Source organism: Notamacropus eugenii, chromosome 1 (genome assembly GCF_028372415.1).
Source record: "Notamacropus eugenii isolate mMacEug1 chromosome 1, mMacEug1.pri_v2, whole genome shotgun sequence".
Classification (NCBI taxonomy): Eukaryota; Metazoa; Chordata; class Mammalia; order Diprotodontia; family Macropodidae; genus Notamacropus; species Notamacropus eugenii.
The window spans coordinates 256,233,775-256,252,130 of record NC_092872.1 but is presented as its reverse complement, the minus strand read 5'-3'; the positions used below and the strand labels follow the sequence as shown (position 1 = coordinate 256,252,130).

At 38.5% G+C, this 18,356-nt stretch overlaps 1 protein-coding gene across 4 annotated transcripts in view; it reads left to right on the top strand.

Moving 5' to 3' along the window:
• Window positions 1-18,356, top strand: part of SCAPER (S-phase cyclin A associated protein in the ER) — a 406,759-nt gene extending 388,403 nt beyond the window's left edge. For all 4 annotated transcript variants that reach the window (XM_072628639.1, XM_072628640.1, XM_072628637.1 and 1 more), the window contains 3 exons: window positions 13,128-13,319; window positions 15,688-15,739; window positions 17,942-18,356. In XM_072628639.1, the coding sequence (XP_072484740.1) occupies window positions 13,128-13,319; window positions 15,688-15,739; window positions 17,942-18,045 (348 nt within the window). In that variant the 3' untranslated portion in view covers window positions 18,046-18,356. The remainder of the gene's footprint in view (window positions 1-13,127; window positions 13,320-15,687; window positions 15,740-17,941) is intronic.

Genomic DNA, 18,356 nt, shown 5'->3' with positions numbered 1-18,356 from the left:
AGCTCTTTCTAGGAGTGCTGTTGCAGAAGAGATTATCACCACCTTGAATATAGCAACCTTAAAACATTTTACTGGGTTTGGCAAAGTTCCTTAACTAAATCTGGGGCTGAAAATGTAAGAGAAGGAGATCAGTTGCTTTCAAACCTGTTTCTCTGGGTTTTGTGATTTTTGACTTTCTTAGAACCCAGTTATAGAAAGAACTTCCTAATTTTGCTTTGATTGAAGTGATTATAACAGCCAGAGAATGTCTGGCAAACTCAAGAATCAGGATGCACACGTATGTGAGCCCTTTTAGATGAGATTTGTTATTACTGGATAGTTAACTTTCAAACTTAGTAAAAATCATCAGTGGCCTTATGACCTGGATTATCATAGGTTAAAAAAGGAAAATTATTTTTAATGCATGTATGTCCATACTTGAAGGAAAATTGATATATGGAAAATCAAACTAGAAAGTTTATTAATCGTCCATTAGCTCTTTGCTTTACAGAAGAATTCACCCCCTGCATTCCTCTTTACCTTTAAATAGTGAGCTCCTTGAGGAAATTGAACAATATGATTTGGTATACTCTTCAAAAATCTATATACAACTTTACAGAAACACCAATGCTATGTAAAGCATAGTCCACCAACAGAAAATCATAGTCTTTATTTTCTTTGAAGCAACACAATTTTATATATGTATTCATTCATTCATTCATTTGGTTAATTGGTTTTGCATCTTAAAAGATTTTCTATTTTATTTTATTTTATTTTCAGTTCCAGATTCTCTTAATACCCTTAACTCTTTCCCCCACCCACTGAGAAGTCACAAAATCCAGTACAGATATGAAGTCACCATTACAGGCTTTTAGCATGCTGTAGTCAGAAGGAACCCTAGATATTGCAAGATTCAATCCCCTGATTTTCTAGATAAAGAAATGGACCCAAAGAAGGGAGATGATTTGCTCCTATAACAATTTAATATCTGAGTTAGACCTAGAACCTGGATCTGGTGCCACTTGAATCCCATGTCCATCAACTCCTCTCGCCTCCTGAGTGCAGAATGCAGCAAAGCCCTTTGGACTTCAGGCCAATTTGGGGGCTAGTTTCCTTTATTGCCTAGGAATGTTCATTCAGAGAAGGATGAGCATGTTTAAAGTACCATGGGGTTAAAATGAAGCTTAAAATAATATATTGTGGTCTTTCTACCATGCCACATCATGGTCTCTGCTCTATGTCACCTTAAAGAATGCTTTATTTTATTAATCTTTAGAGTAAAAGGGACACCGTACATTGGAAGTTGTTTTTATGAATCAGTTCAAATCAATTGCATTTTTAAATCTTCCTGTTTGTGTGTCAGCTGTCTTCGGCATCTAGAGTAAAAGAAAGTCGACGCAGGGCCTCTCATGATGCTTTGACTGCAAAATTAAGGCAAAAGGTACTTGTTTACCATTAGCTTTTGTGAATTCTTGGACTGCTTCCCTTTTAAGGCCTGTGGGATTAATGTATTCTAATGGAAAAAACTATGATGATAGGCCAGCTCTGGAGCATTATGTTACCCTAAATAAGTCATTTGAACTCTATGAGCCTCAGTTACTGCATCTGTGAGAAGCTAGGAGACTGTCCCTGCTCTGTACCTATTTGTATATAGAGACTACAAAGGGTAAGAGACAAAGCATTATGAATTCTTGGGACAAAACCATCCAACATTCCTTAGAAGGGGCCCTGTCATTGCCATTTTCAGACAGAGCCATCCACAAAAGTAATAAGATGCTTCCACACTGTAAAAGGAAAACTAATATAGGGACATCTTGAAAGCCTTTGATATTTTCCAATTCCTCCAAAGCTAGTATGGATTTGTTTGTTGCCTGTGGGATAAATGTCTGCTAGCTGCCAGCTTTCCATTACCCATCTCCTCCTTTCCCACATGTGCTGACTGTTCTTTCAGCTAGTTTACCTAGCAGGTGACAAACAGATGATAATACTTAAAGAAACCCCCTCCCAACTATTAACTGGTGGAGTCAGAGAGAAAGCAAACACCAGACAGAAGTCCTCTCTGTAGGGGTCACTGTTAACCCAATAGTGCCGCAGACAGACAGACAAACAGACACATGTGTATACATGGTTAGGAAAAGAAACTTTAAAATGACTCATGAATCAGTTTGAACATTTAATGGACCCTAATTGGAACCTCATCCTACTATATTTAATGCAGAGAGATGAAAGCAAGAGAAATCTGAGAAACCATTTATTTCACTTGAGAAAGCAATAAACTGGAACTACAAAAAGATTTGGCTACTATTATATTTTTATGATTTAATAGAATAGTCATAGAATTATTCAGGGGGCTCCATAAAAACAACATGGGATGTGTCCGGGTGTAGCTGGGCATCTGAAGTAGAGGACAGAAGACAAGGAAGATGATGCTCAGGATCTATTAGTCCTGTTCTTTCTATGCCCCCACACAAGAGTTTTGGAGTTGGAAAGATATCATCCTGAAAAGACTGTCCTAGGCCAAGAACTATATGCATGCTGCTAATAGAAGGTGGGCCAGAATAGGGTTAGGACATGTGTATTCGATGCTGTGAAATAACATAGGTAGTCTTTGCAGGGAGCTAGCTGGCCAGCGTCACAAATGGGGCTGCTCTTAGAAGCTATGCTGTCACCTTTGAGAAGTTCTAGAAGGCGCACTCTGACCACTTTTTCCATTCTTCAGAAGAAAATCTGTGGAGCTTGTTCTGTTGTGTTTACATTTACTTTTTGTCACAAATCTGGCCACAGAGAATGTCTTTGTATTCACAAGAACTTCAGAAATATAAGCGAAGGAGCCAAATAAATCATTTCTTTCCAACCACTCCTTCACTTTATGTATGTCCCATTCCTGAGACGTACATTGGGCTTGGAGTTTAAAGGCACAGGTTTGAGTCCCAGCACTGACAGGTGTTAGTTCTGTGCCTGTGGGTGAGTTGCTTGTCTCTAAGCCTCGGTTTCCTGAACTGTATAATGGAGTACAACAGACTATCTTGAAAGGTTGTTAGTGAATTTGCTATTTATTTAGTTACCCAGAAATTCTACCACGAATTTTAGAAGCTTACTGTAACCAATCCCTAAAATGACATGTACACCACCTTCTCAAGGCAGACAAAATGCAAATAAACAGAAACTTTTAAAATATTAAGGTATTTTAATGATAGTGATATCATTATAGTAATATCAATATTATTTCTGAATCTCGTATTCTCTAAATAGTTCTTCCATAAAGCCCAAATTTGATTTTTATAACATGAACATTTAATAAAAAACTTCAGAATATAAAGTTGTCCTCTCCCCTTTATGTAACCTACTTAAAAGGCATGATTGATGTCAGCAAAGATTCTATTTTTTTTTAACAAAAGAAAACTAAAAGGACATCAAAAATATTTTTTACAAAATGAACTCTGGTTTGGGTGGGATTTTGATGGGGAGTTTGTGTTTACATATCAAGATGATATTTGCCCTAAAAATCCCACTTTTAGTTTTGTTAAAAGTATAAAACTTCCAAGGAATAGTATATAATAGAGCAGAGGATTAAGGGATTTCATAGGACCATAGGATCTCAAAAAATCACCTAGTCCAAAGTGGGAACACAAGACAATCCCCCAGAATATGGGAAGAATATATTAGAACTAAGGTTTATATTTTTTATCTTTAAAAAAAGGAAAAAATTAGCTTTATTAATATTTAACATGTAGACAAGTAAATTTAGAAACTATTTAAAATGTAAAAATGCAACATATTTTGACTAATTTGTCAGAACAACTAATTGACAGAGAAGGAAGATAGAAATGTATTAGCCAAATTTAAACAAAAACCTTTGTATAATTGTTAGATGGTACTGAAAAATTAACTTCGTGATTTTTTCAGGGCAACCAGAGCTGGCCTTCTCCTATGTGAATCTTTATGTTTGTGGGAGGTCAGCTAGGACAGCTATCAAAACCAGCAATAGAAATAAACTTGACTTAGCCCTAGACCTTCAAATCACAAGGTGTCCCAAAATTTCCAACCAAGATTTGTTTGAATGATGAAGCACTCATTGCATTCACTCACACACAAAAAATTAATAATAAGCTTAATGTAATAAGAACACAAGGTTTCTACCTTGTGTTGGTGAGTGAACTTTTAAAGAATATTTGTAAAACATTGTTTACTTTTTGTCTCATCTTTTCACAAATCATTTTTTGCATCTATTTTATAATGTATAATTCATTTGTATAATAGTATATGTATATAGTTTATAAATAAATGTGCATATGTTGGTGGTGTGCTCAAAAATTTTTTACTGATGAGGTGTACAATCAAAAAAGTTTAGAGACTAGTATCACCTCTTATAGGTCAGATGGGTTTGAGAGGTATTTGGAACATCCTTTATTTAGAATTAAAATCCTTTGGAATGAGAGACAGAGTATTATGAAGGAACAAAAGAAGAACTTAAAGCATAAGAGACTAAGCAGTAAAGCTTTCTGATGGAAACAAAGAAAAAATTCCAAGAGCCAAAGATTCCAAGGGAAGAAATAGCACAAGTTGGATTTGGTAACATAACTCTGGGCTACTAATAAAATGAGTTACAAAGCTTTTTGTCTTTTTACAAAGTTATAATTAACCTGACATATCAGATCCAAATATTTCACTATGAGAGTAACTGCAACCTTGATGAGGTAGCCTAATGTACTAGAACATTCTTAGAAATCAGAAGATCTTGGGTTTGAATCCTTGGTCTGTTACTACCTGACTGTATGATTTTGGACACCACCTCCACACTCTAGAAACAATGTTGCCCAACATACATTACAGAGTTGTAGTGAGGATTACTTGTATAAGGGGAGAGATTGGTTCAATCACTTAAAGTAACTAAAAGACACTTTAGCACAGATATCTTTATTACATGAAAATGCCTCAGTTGAATCAATCAATCAAGGGCATTAATCTAAGAACAAAGAAGTCCTTGATCAATTTGAAAAGATTGAAAGTCACTAGATAAAAGGAATGATGCTACCCAAGAAGTGTACTGAGATGACTAAAGAAACTTAGTCATGTCCTCTGATCTTGGATAAAGAGCAAATCAGTTTTGAATCTAGTATTCTACCGTCTGTCCATCCATGGCCAGAGCTCACATGAAGAGGCTTTAAACAAAACTCTGACAAGCAGAGGAACTCTGTCTTCTCCCTCACCCCCGACCAGAGGATAACACTGTGAACTGTGACAAGTTTAAAGATTTTAGACTTCCCACGGGCATCCTAGCAGTGTCCTTATAACATAGCAGCATCACCATGAGTGACTGGAGTATCTGAACCAGGAGCCGAGGGCAGACTACACTCACTGAGGAAAAAGCAGCTTCAGGACTCCATGAGGAGGCCAGCTGAAAGCTGTACCCTACCTGAGGGTATGGAAGACAAATTTTTTTTTTAGCTTCTACCCTCACAAAAGATAGAAAAGTGCCAGCAGAAACCAGAGCTAAGTGTTACACCTTTGCCATATGTACTCTCCAAAAATTAAGCCCACTTTCCTCTGGACTCAGTACATACTTTTGGAAGAGTGTCTGGTTTGAGAGGATATTTTGTACCAATAACCAATGTTCTTATTATACCACTGTAGTAAATACTCATTTCTAAAAGCTAATTAAGTCTGACTGGCTAATTGATAGCACCTGATAATCAATGGGAAAATCACACTGGTCGGAACAATAACATTAGAAAGACAGCTCCAACCCTTCGCCGTTGCCCCAAGAACCCTGAGGGAAGGTTTAGCCAGCTCCCCTCTGACTACCCAGTCTGTCAGTGACAATACAGTTTTGAGATAGTAGCTTCAGAGCCTGTGCTATACTCCCAAAAATGGATGTAAAGGCACTTTGAAAAGGTTAAAGCACAGGCATCAAAGATTGTTCTTTTTTCCTTCTCAGAGAGTTCACTGATGGCTTATTCGATTTCTTTTTCTACAATAAGGTTACTTAAGTGTTCTATCTCCTGTTCTGTTAGTCTGGATAGTTTGTATTTTTGTCACTATTCATCCATTTCATTTAAATTATAGGCTTATATTTGGGAAAAATAGCCCCCAATAATTTCTTTCATTTCCTCTTCATTGATTTGTAAATTCACTTTCTTCATTTTTTTTATTGCTAATTTCATTTTTGATAATTAATTTGATTTTCAGCTTCCTTTTTTTAAAAAAAAAATCAGATTAGCCAATGGTTTATCTATTTTGTCGTTGCTATTTGAGGGGTTTTGTTTGTTTTTTTAACCAAACAAGTTCAGTGTTTTATTTTTTACTTTCAGTTTGTCTACGTATCGATATTCAGGATTTCTATTTTAATTTATTATTTTTCTAGTTTTTAAAGTTGCATTCCAGTTTGCTGATCTGTTCTTTCCTGCTTTTACTAATGTGTTCATTTACAAATACTGCTTTGGCATCCCAATTAATTGTTAATCTGTGCTTCAAAAGCCCTTATTGGATGTAATTTATATTGCATTATGGTCAGGAAAAGCACATTTAATATTTCTGCTTCTTTTTTCCATTTGTTTGAGGTTTTTATGCCCTAATACATTATCAGTTTTTTTGAAGTTGCTATGCACAGCTGAAAATAGGGGTGTTCCTTTCTATTCTCATTCATTATGCTCTAGAAGTCTGTCATATCTAATTTTTCTATCTTTAACTTCTTTCTTGTTTATTTCTTGGCTAGATTTATCTAGGTCCGAGAGGGGTAAATTTGAGGGCTTCCACTTTTCTAGTTTCACTGTCTGTTTCTGTAATTCATTTAATTTCTCATTCTGCTCTACTAACCACATGTCAAAGAGGCTCTTTGATTATCCCACAGGATAATAGCTCTATCAGTCGTGACTATTTTCTTAATGCTTGTGATGGAGTTTGGCAACCAGTGAATGGAGTTAGAACCTATGACCTTGTGAGTTCTAAAGGTTAAGGGGGTCCCTTGGCATCCTGTCATTCCATAGTCCAGCTTTAACAACCAACACAGCATTGATGCTGTGGGGAGCAAGGATTGACTTTTGGGAGTTCCCCTTGGGACCCTAGATCAGTGATAACTGTAACAAACAGTCATCTGGCAGGCCTGCTTCACCTGAACATGAATTTGGTGGGACAATACTGAGTCTGCTACTCCCAGAGATTGAGGTGATATAGGGGAGAGTATGCCCTTGTGTTGTTGGGGGGAGGGTAAATGTTTACACATTTGATCTTGCTACATCTCTGAAGTAAATATCCCTTTGTGAAAGCTAACCTCTTATTATATGGTTAAATGAAACTGGAAATGCTCGTCACTGATACCTTAACCAGTAGAGGGTTGAGCAAGTATTGTCAGAAAAAAAAGATACTCCCCACCCCTCTATGAGTACCCTAAAACTTTGAGGATTAATAGGGACTACCTGACCCTGAGAGAATGAGACCAAAACTTACAGGCTAGCCAGTATCCTACTCATGTTAGAACCAACGCTGTTGAAATGGCAGCAAACCCTTCTGGCTCCTGTTCCCAGGAGAGGAGAGGTGCCTGTCACTTCCCTCATCTGAGCCTCTGTTTGTTCTGAAATCACTTTACCTGTACTTTTTGGACAACTACCACTTGGGAATTGTCTCTTCACAGCTGTCAAAATGCATTTCCTTTCTCATCACCCCTCCTCCTCCTCCAGTTGTTTGCACACTTTCTTTCTGTGCTTACAGAGCCAAGAATGGCTAGCAGCAGTTCTGTGACATTATGGGCTCTACTCCCACAGGCTATATTGTTGTATCAAGGGGTGATTTACCTCAGGTCTGTTTTCTGCTATTGGCGGCAGGTTTGTGTGGCTCTTTGGTCATTAAATACACAGTGACACCACCAATTTTGTACCGGGGGCATCTCCCAGTCCTAAGCAAAGACAGGAGAGGGGTAGTGGTGGGGTCAGGTGTGGCTGAATTGGCTGAACAAGATTCTTGTGGCTCCCATAAGGAAGGCTCTGAGTGCTGGGAATAGCTGTGTTGTGTCACCTTTACTAGGACACTTCTCCTTTCGAACCCCAGTGTCATCCTGTCAAGGAAGAGTTTGGACAAGATAATTTCTAAACTCTTTTCTAGCTCTGACATTCCTTGATTCAACCCAGAAATGCTTGTGTTCCCAAATTAAGGAATGTCATCAATCGATCAGTGAAGCAAGGGGATAAAAACGAAATTTGAAAGGGGAGTACAGACCAAGGGAGCACAAATCCCTTTGTCGAGTTAGAATCTCCTTGCCTAATCCTGGTCTTCCCTCTTGAAGACTTCTTTGCCCCCTCTTAAGGCTTTCTAAGCTCTCTACCTTGTGTCTTGATTTTATTTCCTAAAATTTTATTCCCTGTTTTACACACAAGAAATCTGAGACCCAGAAGGTAGCCAAGGTCACTAGGACGAGCAGCAGAGCCAGGGCTGGAAGCCTTGACCTCGCAGGCAGTCAGGCAGGCCACCACCATGGCTTTCATGCGAAGGACCCTACAATGATCTATCCTATTGCTTGTCAGTTATTAGATTATATTTGCAGCTCCACTTTCTTACATGGATACATGTGTGTACTGAGATTTCCCAGAAGACACTGGACAAAAAGACATTGTAATATTGGCAACTACACATTTTTCAGGGGGAGGCCTCTAGCCCAAGGGCAGTGCTAAGAGCCTTAGCTTGCTTCAAAGCATCTTAGCCCTTAGTACTGAATCTTTTCTAACTGTGGCTGTGCTTGGGTCTTGTGGTGGCGGGTGAGGTAGGTTGATGTACTAGTGTCAACAAATGAGCCAACACTTATGAAGTACTTACTGTGTGCTAAGTGTTGGGTGAGAATGAAAATAGAAGCCCCCAAAAGGGAAGACAGTAGGTCAGAGTGAGTTGGAAGGAAGACATGAAGGAGAAAGGATTCTGGAGAGTCAGGAGCAGAGCCTGGGACAGAAGGAAAGCTGGTAAAGAGAACCAGAATGCCCCTAGCTGGGGGAGCTCTCCAGACTGCTTCCTTCATTCAGGTACTCACTGTGTTTGGTGGTGATAGTGTTTATGATGATACTTACCTGGGTACCTAGCCATCCTTCTATCAGCTAGTACATACAACTTTGATAGCAAACTCAAACAGAAGCAGATCTGGGAGACTTAGAAAACTGCAGATTAACATTATCTAACTTTTGTTGTATTTTTATTGATTTTGTCAAACATTTCCCAGTTACCTTTTAACCTGGTTTGGTGCCCTCTGGAATTTTGTGGTCTGCTTTGCTGGTGTGAGTTTGACACCCCTACCAGCTGCTTTGTTCATGCTTTGGCTTGTTTATACTAGGAACCTACCATTACCTCCTCAGCGCCTTCAGGTTGTGTGCTGAAACATCCTCAATAGGAGGATGAAGGATTGGACCTGAGTTCCAAATCTGATTGGGCTGCCTCCTACTTTTGTGACCTTGGACAAGTCACTTCTCTCTGGGCCTCAGTTACCCCAATGTTAAAATTAGAAAAATTACACTCAGTAATCTCCAAGGTCCCTTATCTCTGGTCCTGTCTTCCTTTTGCACTTTTGATACTTCATGATCCAAAAGTGGAAAGTGTATTTTAAAGTTCGCATGTCCTATCATTAATATTACCCAAGCCATTCTCTATCCCTTAAAGAAATGCTCCTGTTTCCACCCCATGGTTTGTGTTCATTCTCCAGGAGCATGGACTACCCCTGAAGCATATAGTTTGCTGGAATTCCTAAATTATAAGAAATGCAGTTATAGACTGAGGGTCCATAGGAGGGCTTCAGAGAATTATCAGATCAGCTTGCCAACTATGGGGGTTGGGCACAGATGGAGACAGCAGCAGAGACTAGCTCTGAGCTATAAACTTTTAATTGTTTAGATTTCATCAAAACTTCAAATAAACAATGTCAGTGTATTAACAAAAGTACCTATGAGAGAGATTGACTCTGTAGATAGGAAACTCCTTGAGACCCAGTATGGATGTCTGCTAACTACAGAAAGCATGAGCTAAACAAGGAAATAATTATTCTTCCCTTTTGTTTCCCAGAAATAAACGTATGTATCTGATAAACTGTCCAGGGATTCCCAGGTGGTTCCCTTAAGACAATGGCCAAGGCCCCAGGCAACTCAATAAGGCTTTTGATTCAGCCCAGTAAAATCTGTTTTCCCAGCCATCCCTAATCCTTTCCCCTTCCCACCTCCAGAGGGAAGAGATCTCTGCCAGCTTGGGCCTGCTAGTCAGAGAAGCAGCAGGGACTTGTGGAAAGAGAGACAGGCAGCAAATCCAACAGCCTGGCTTTGAGTCCCACCTCTCAGCTCTTGCTAGCCCTGTGGCCTGGAGGAAGTCACTTCAGCTTTCTCTACCTTTGTTTCCTCCTTTATAAAATGGGAATGGCAATCTTTGTACCATCTACCTCAGGAACTTGTTTTGAAGGAAATGTTTTTCAGTTTTAAAGCTTTGTAGAATTGTGAATTATCATCATCATTTCTATTCATTCCTGCCAGTCTGTGGCTCTGCCACATTATTCAAGTCCATACAGTCTGCCCTCTGAGCTCAGTGTCTTACAAGTCAAGCCCTCTGTGCCCTGTTGTCTGTCACCCAGAGGAGTTGAAGCAAGCAGCTTTCACACAACAAATTGGCTGCTCTCCAGGCCCGTTGGCAACCTGGGGGCTTCTCTGTTGAGGCTGATGAAACCCCTTCTGGAGCCAGTCAGAACCTCCAGCCACAGGAGAAAGATGTGACCGCCACTTAGGAGACCTTTTGCCTATCATATATTGCAAGTTGTAATGTGCTGATATGGTTAGACCTGCTCACCCTCTTAGAAACCAAGTGGACAAGATTAAACTACTCCCTTATGTTCTGTTCACGAGACTTAGAGTGAGTAAACACCCAGCATTTCCTGACTGTGGCCTTGCAGTGAGTCTTGAGATGTGAACGTAATCAAAGATTCATTTCATCTGAGTAAAAAGTCCATGGTATCCTTAGGTTTACCAAGTTAATTCTATGTCAGCATTCTTAAGAATACAAGTACAAAATTATAGTTATGTGATTGTGATGGAGTATTATTGTGCTATAAGAAATGATGAGAAGGATGGTTTCAGAAAAGCCTGGGAAGACTTATGTGAACTGATGCAAAGTGAAGAGAACATTGCACACAAGTGACAGCGATATGTATTATATGATGATAAACTGTGAATGACTTAGCTATTCTCACCAATATAATGATTCAAGACAACTACAAGCCAGTTGTATTAGGCTCCTGATGAAAAATGCTGACCACTTCCAGAAAAAGAACTGAACAAATCTGAAAGATTAAAGTATACTTCTTTTTACTTTATTTTCGTTTGGTTTGGTTTGCGGTTTTTTTTTTGGTCTTTGTTTTCTTTAGTAACATGGCTAATATGAAAATGTTTTGCTTGACTGCACATATACAACCAATATCAAATTGCTTGCCTTCTCAAGGAGGGGGGAGAGAATTTGAAATTCAAAAATTTTTAATGAATGTTAAAAATTGTTTTTATATCTGAGAAAAAATAAATTTAAAAAATGAAATTTAAAAAACAGTACAAGTTTAGTAAAGTTCAAAACCACCTCCTGGTCTTGTGACTTCCTCAGGGTAAGCTTTACCAGTGGTGAGCACTAGCACTAGTGTGTGCTAGCTAGGTCACCCTGAATTAGAACTTTGCAATTAATAAGCCTTCAAAAAATATCTTTTAACAAAAGAGGTTGTTGTTTGGGATCGGTTGAAATTATCCAGCTTTTCATCTATATCCGTATATCTATATCTATGTATTCATATACCTTAATGTCAATTGTTGTTATCCAGTTCAGGACCTTGCTCAATAAATGCTGAATGAAGTTACAAAGGGAAAAGTTGGTCTTAATTTTTTTCCCATGGTGGGAAAGACTTTTAATCATTCTTTCATTTCAGATCCCAAATAGTGTCTGTTTGGATGGGTTACATTTTGTGTAGCTAATAATTAAGTTATAGACTTAGGTAAATGCTTTATTAAAATCAATAACAAAATCACATTTTTATCATTTACCATCAGAAATGGCCCTACCTGGCTAAGAGCTAGACGGTCACAGAGTAAGAGTATTTAAAATTCCTCTCGGATTTGTGGGTATTAGCAAGTCCCTATCAACATCCTCTGAAGGGTTTTTGATGTCATTTTGGCTATTGAACTAAAAAATGTGAACTATTACTTTGTTGATCTTGTTCTTAAACGAAACTGCATTATCAACGGAGAGTGTGTTCTTAGTGTATTGTTAAAAGTACTTTAAAAACTTGTAAATCCCGGTAATTTATGTTCCTCCAGCCTCCACTGCTTCATTCTCTCCTTCTGGTTTTCATTTGAATGCAGTCCTGTCTGGGTGTGTACCTGTAAAATTGTGTTTTTCCAAGTACAATTTACAGTCATGACCTTAGGTTTTACAGTGTCCCTAACCTTCGAGAAGCTTCCTTCTCTACTGAGAAGCCAACTGTGGGTCACCCAACCCTTTCATATTCTAATTGTCTAATCAAGGTTACTTGAAACAGATCTGATTTTGACATGTCTTAGTTTATCGTGGAGACTTTGTAGGACTGGTGAGTAAATTAAGAGGGTTCCCCAGCAAGCCCATTAATTGCTTCATGTCTTAAGATGTACACAGCTGTAAACCTAGCCTACTTCAAGACAACAGTCCCATTTATCTAAACAATTCTCCTTTTAGACTCAATGACAGTGATAAAAACTAAGATAAGGAAGATGGAGGGGAGGATCTTTCCGGGTCCCTACTTGGAGAAACTGTGGCTGAGGAACTCACAATCAGCCTTTCTTTTCAGCCTCTGAATGAAATGTCTAGTAGAAGTTGTGTTCCCTGTATCCCAGAGGTTGCTAGAGAAGAGTCAGCAGTCCAGGAGGCGGGAGGGGGCCTGGTTGCTCTGTCTGGGTAAATGTTTATCCTGGATCATTCTGCAGGAAGCCTCTGGCTCTCTCCCGATTTGCCCCTCTAGCCCTGGCACAGCCAGGGAGCTCATGCATGCAAGCGAGCAAGCGAGCAAGCAAGCGCTTGCCTGAGCCCTGGGAAATTGGCCTGTCCCCCCTTCAGGGAAAGGAGTGGGGCGTTTTCATTGGTCTGGTCCTGCTCAGGTGTGCTCATGTTCCTCTCCTTGTCCCCAGGTCATCGTGCAGTCCGGCCGTCACCCCACGGTGCTGCAGAAGCTTTGCCAGCTGCCTTTCCAGTATTTTAGTGATCCTCGGCTCATCAAGGTGCTCTTCCCTTCACTGATCGCTGCTTGTTACAATAACCCTCAGAACAAGATCATTCTGGAGCAGGAGATGAGTTGTGTCTTGCTTGCAACGTTCATTCAGGTACAGACATTCCAACAGGAACTTCCATTTAGGCCATTTTTCCATGTGGGTCTAGGTGGCTGACTTTCTGTGTACCTGATTCTGTAACAAAACAAAAGGAAACCTTTGGGGACTGCTCATTATCTATACCCCAGCAGCCCTCTGAAAAGAGCATTATGTTTATTGTTGAAGAGAACTTTCTGCCATGCCAGCCTAAGGATCACTAGCTTAGCAGAGCATCTGGACAGCCGGCCGCCGCTCTCAGGGAGGATCTTGCTTAAGTTAGCAAAGTGGCCAGGCTTCCCAGCTCAGGGCAGCTGATAACTGCTGTTTTTAAAGATTGCCTGGTTATTTTCATTTTCCTTGTTGCATGTTGCATTAGTGCTGTAGTTGATGTTTTATCAGGCTGTACAGAATGCAATTTAGACAAAAAGTCAGAAAAGAACTAGACCTGTGTAGTTGACTTTAAGCTGCCAAAACAGCCCCAGAAATGTGAAGTCCAGATCGCAGATGCTTTTTGGTGTGACTCTGAATCCACTTAACTCTTGCGTTGGGCTAAAAAAAAATCCCAAACTTGGACAAATGTCCTCTTCCTACCGTGAATGTGGCCAAAGCAGCGTTTTCATCATCCAAAGCCACACGGCTAAGTAGACACAGAAAGTCAATTTGACTCTTAGCTAGTGTTTGCTGCCTAATTCAGTGATTGTTTTTCCATCAGGGCATAAGGAAAAACTTTTTTTTAAATGTTAATCTTTCAGCTTGGTTCACATTTTCCACTGTAAGATTAAATGCCACTGTTTGCTCAGGAACAAATTTTAGACCTCTTTTTGCTTGTAGTATTTAAACAAAAGAAAGGACATATTAGCTTTTTTGTTTTGTTTTGTTTTATTTTGTCACGTACTCTGGCTAATATAAATGACTTCTGATACTTGTTTGATAGTAGATAGCTGATTAGTAAATGCCTTTTTAAAAGAGGGACTTTTAAAAATGATTTATGACACTTTCTTTGTGAAAGACATTTTTTTACAGTCCACAATTCATTGGTGAGGGAATAAACAAAGTTAAAGGTCAATCGCTTTAGAAAATCTTTCAGCTGAGCTATTATGTTTATAATTCTTGACTTCATTTTCCAAAATAGTTTTTAAAAGTCAAACACTTCAGAACTCATTGGCTTTTCAGGAGTGGTTTTCTAATAAGGATGTTAATAAGAGAGTGTAACTATCACATAAATTTCAATACTTTTATGTCATTCATAAAGTGAAATTTTGAAAACTTTAATGTAAAAAAGTAAAGAGCTATAGCAGGAATTTTAAAACTCTTTTATGATCATTTTTTTAAAGTCCCAGAATATGTAGCTGGGCCAGACTAAATTTTCTGATTGTTTAAAGTTTTAGATGTTTTGAGAAAGTACATCAGTTTCTTGACAAAAATCCATGCAATATCAAATGAGAAATAAAAGCAAATCCACACACTGGAGTATTTTCATTTGATATTACACATACTAAGGTGGGAGGGATCCTTTTTATCTAATCTTCACTAAAAATGTACTTGTTTTAAAGAAATTAATTTTCCAAAAACAGTTAAACTTCTTTATGACACTAGTGTGGTTACTGGGAATTTCCTGGTGCTTTAACACTGACTTTGTGAAATGTAGGGACTGGACTCCTCCTAAGCCCCCTTCTAGCTCCTGGAGTCGGTGATGAAGAGGGGAAGGGGGAGGAGGGCGGGATGGGATAAACTACTTTGCTGGTTTGGCTTGACCACCACTTTCATCTGTAGCAGCACATTATCTGTAGAATATACTATTAAGGATTCTATCCTGTTCATTTCATCATATATTAATGTTCAGGTTTACCATTAAAAATAATGTTTCATTAAAACAGAAATTTAACATTTTTGGTCACTGAATTACTGAAGAATTTTTGCAGGATAGGTGGGGTTTTTTCCAAACCCAAGCAAAGCTGCTCACTGCTAAGCCAGCATAACAGTCTATTAGGCTACAAACTATAAGCTGCTAAACCTAACAAAGTAATGTGGAAAAGGCAAGATTTTTACAAAATAAAGTTTTAGACATGTCCCGATACTAGCTGCCATAGTAGACAGTGATTTCTTACAATTGTGTAACGTAGATAGCATTTGATGGAAATTGTTATTATGAAAGTAGTTACATATAGTAGTAAATTCTAAGTGTTATCATTATTTAGTCTTCCTTTGTAATAATCCAGATGCGGGTTCCATTTATAAATGTCCTCAGGTTCTGTATTCAGTTCCAGACTCCCCAAGCAAAAGGAGTTGCAGATTGGTTGCTTCATGAGGATTTTCAGTTTATTTCATTAAAATTTACTGGTTTTATACTCACTATATAAACAATTTTCTTTTGTCTGCCCAGGACTTCGAACCAATCCCAGGTCAAACTGAAGATTTGTATCCTCAAACAAGGGGTACGTCTCTTGAAAACAAAGACATCAATCTACATGTTTATTCCCTTTCCTCCATCATTTATAATTTCCCATTATTTCAGCATCAAGGACTCGAGTTTCCAGGGCCAAATGTATTTCAAGACCAAAAGTAATTGTGGATTTTACCCTTCCTAGGAAGTCTAGACGACTCCAAGGAGAGCCTCTGTGGTAGCTTCATCTCCTTCACACATGGCCTTTCCCTGGCTGTGACAAAAAGAAACCAGAAGAGAATCAGAAAAATCTGATTTCTACAAAAGCCTTTCTGAAGAGCTTCCAAAATGCTAACTAATTATCTCCTCTTTTTGCTGTCAACAAGTGTTATTTAAGAAAACATTAGATAAAAACATATATTTACGAAAATGAACATTAGTTTAAATTTCCCCAGTGAAAGATGCAAGTAAGGAGATTTTCCTTTTCCTTCAGTGTCTAGTGCTGTGATGCAATCTATCTTAGCTGGGGGAATGGGGGGAATTCCCCCAGTGGTGAATTAAAGCCCTGGAACTTTTTTATTGAGAATATTTGTTTTACATGCAGAAAAAGCCATCAAATTAGCAGAGTTCAGAGGCTGAAAGATTTACAAGCCTTTTTCTGATGCTCTCCTGCTGGGATATTTTTCCTCTGATCAGAGTTGAATGTTAGTGTTATTTGGAATTGTATTTTTGTAATTGTCTTCATAAATTATAATTTTTAAAGCCAAGGCATTGCTTCACCAGCTTCTTGGTGTCCCCCAGTTTTGCATTAGTTCTAGAATATCCTAGTTAGGAAAACTTGATTTAGAATTTCCCAATTCTCCATTTGTTTTTTATTCTTTAAAACACTGAAAATTCCATCTCCTAGCTGTGCTCCCCTCTGGGGCCCCTAGCCTTGAAGCCTATGTTTGGTGTGTGTTGGATTCTTTTGCAAAGAAAACAAAAAGTCATTTGGAATAAGCAGGTGTTGAAAAGTTTCGACAAGAAAAAACAACAACAGAAGTGGTTACATTTGTCATTTTAAAAAACCAGGTTCTGTGGACCCAGGTGAGTGAAGAAGTAAACAAGTAATGGGGCCTCCTGCCCAGCACCCAAGGCCCAGACCAGGCAGCATTTGTCCATTGTGCCCACAGAAGAGGCCTTTCTCACCACTGAGCCCTTGCAAGTTCTCACTATCCAGGAAGCCCCCAAAACCCCAATTTTCACCATGTGGGAATACTTGGAGATATCTTTGAAGGTTTTTATTTTCAGTAGTACAGCAAATTCTGGGAAAAATGAGAAAAAACTTGCAGCCCTCCTTTTTCCTATTTTTTCATGAAATAAACGCCAGCCCCTTTTGCCTTTTCTGGAAGATATCCCCAGCACCTTGGCACCCTTTGTGGACCACTTAGTGAGATCTCGGCACTTCTAGAGACAGCACCATCGTTTCTAGTGAAAGAGGCTTTAAACCAGATTACTGCTGGCCTGATGCATGATAGCCCCCCCAGGAGTTCTGGACTCCATGTCCGCTGTGACTCTGAGGGGCTCCTCCATTGTCGAGTGAGCATAGCTGTCAGTTTGTTTCCTCTTTCATGCACTGACTTTGCCCAACCCTCCATGAAAGTGCTCACACTTGATGTCCTGAGTGGAGAAGACTGGCTTCTTTGAGGGACTGAATACGTGTGGTTTTGCTCTTCAACTCTCATCGATCTGATAGGGCACTTTGCAGCCGAAGTTTGTAAATGAGCATCTCTCATTTGTCTCCTCTGTCATTAGATATAAAGCTGAATAAGGAAGTAGGGAAAAAATTGCAAGTTATACAGAAAGGAAAATCTTGACCTTAACTTTAGGTTTCATAGCTCCTGAAAATGAAACATGGTTTGGTTTTTGCCTAAAAGAAAATAAGTGCAAAACTTAGTATTAAAATATAAACAGATATCTTTTTCTGGTAATTTGGGATGGAGCAAAATAGTGATTTTGTCCTCATTCCTTGTTTTAAATTACAAAATTAGAAGCAGTCATTTTAAAAAATGCTTTCCTAATTAATATTATCTGAATACACTAGAGACATCTTGACCATTTTTGTCCTTTTTTTAAATGAACTTACCAGATTTATTATTATTTCTCTTAAGCCTGACCAAATGAATTACCAACTTCTTGAATTTGAAATCAGTTTAATTTCTTCACACAGCCAAAACTATAATTTAACGTTATGCTCTCTCTCTCTCTTTCACAGAAAAATTTTTCACTTCCCAAGACTACCTTGAGCTATGTAACAGATTTCCAGAGCAGGCCTGGGAAGAAGCCCGACAGTTTTTCTTGAAAAAGGAGAAAAAATAAGTTTTGTTTTGATTGGTTCTGTTTTGAATACATTCTGATACATTCATTGTAACTTCACAAAAAATTTTGATACTCAGTAACTGCATTGTAGATATGGTATATACTTTGCACTGTTTATAATTATTGTAGATACTTTAATATTCTGGTTTCTAATTTTGCAAGTTGAGTTTGTTTCATTTATGTATAACATGATAGGGTTTGGGAGCCCTGTGTTAGTAAACTTCTTGCATTGCATATTTGTGAAATTAGGCTAAAAAAAATGAGATCAGTTCTGTTCTATATATCTTGTAATAAAATAACTTATTCTGTTT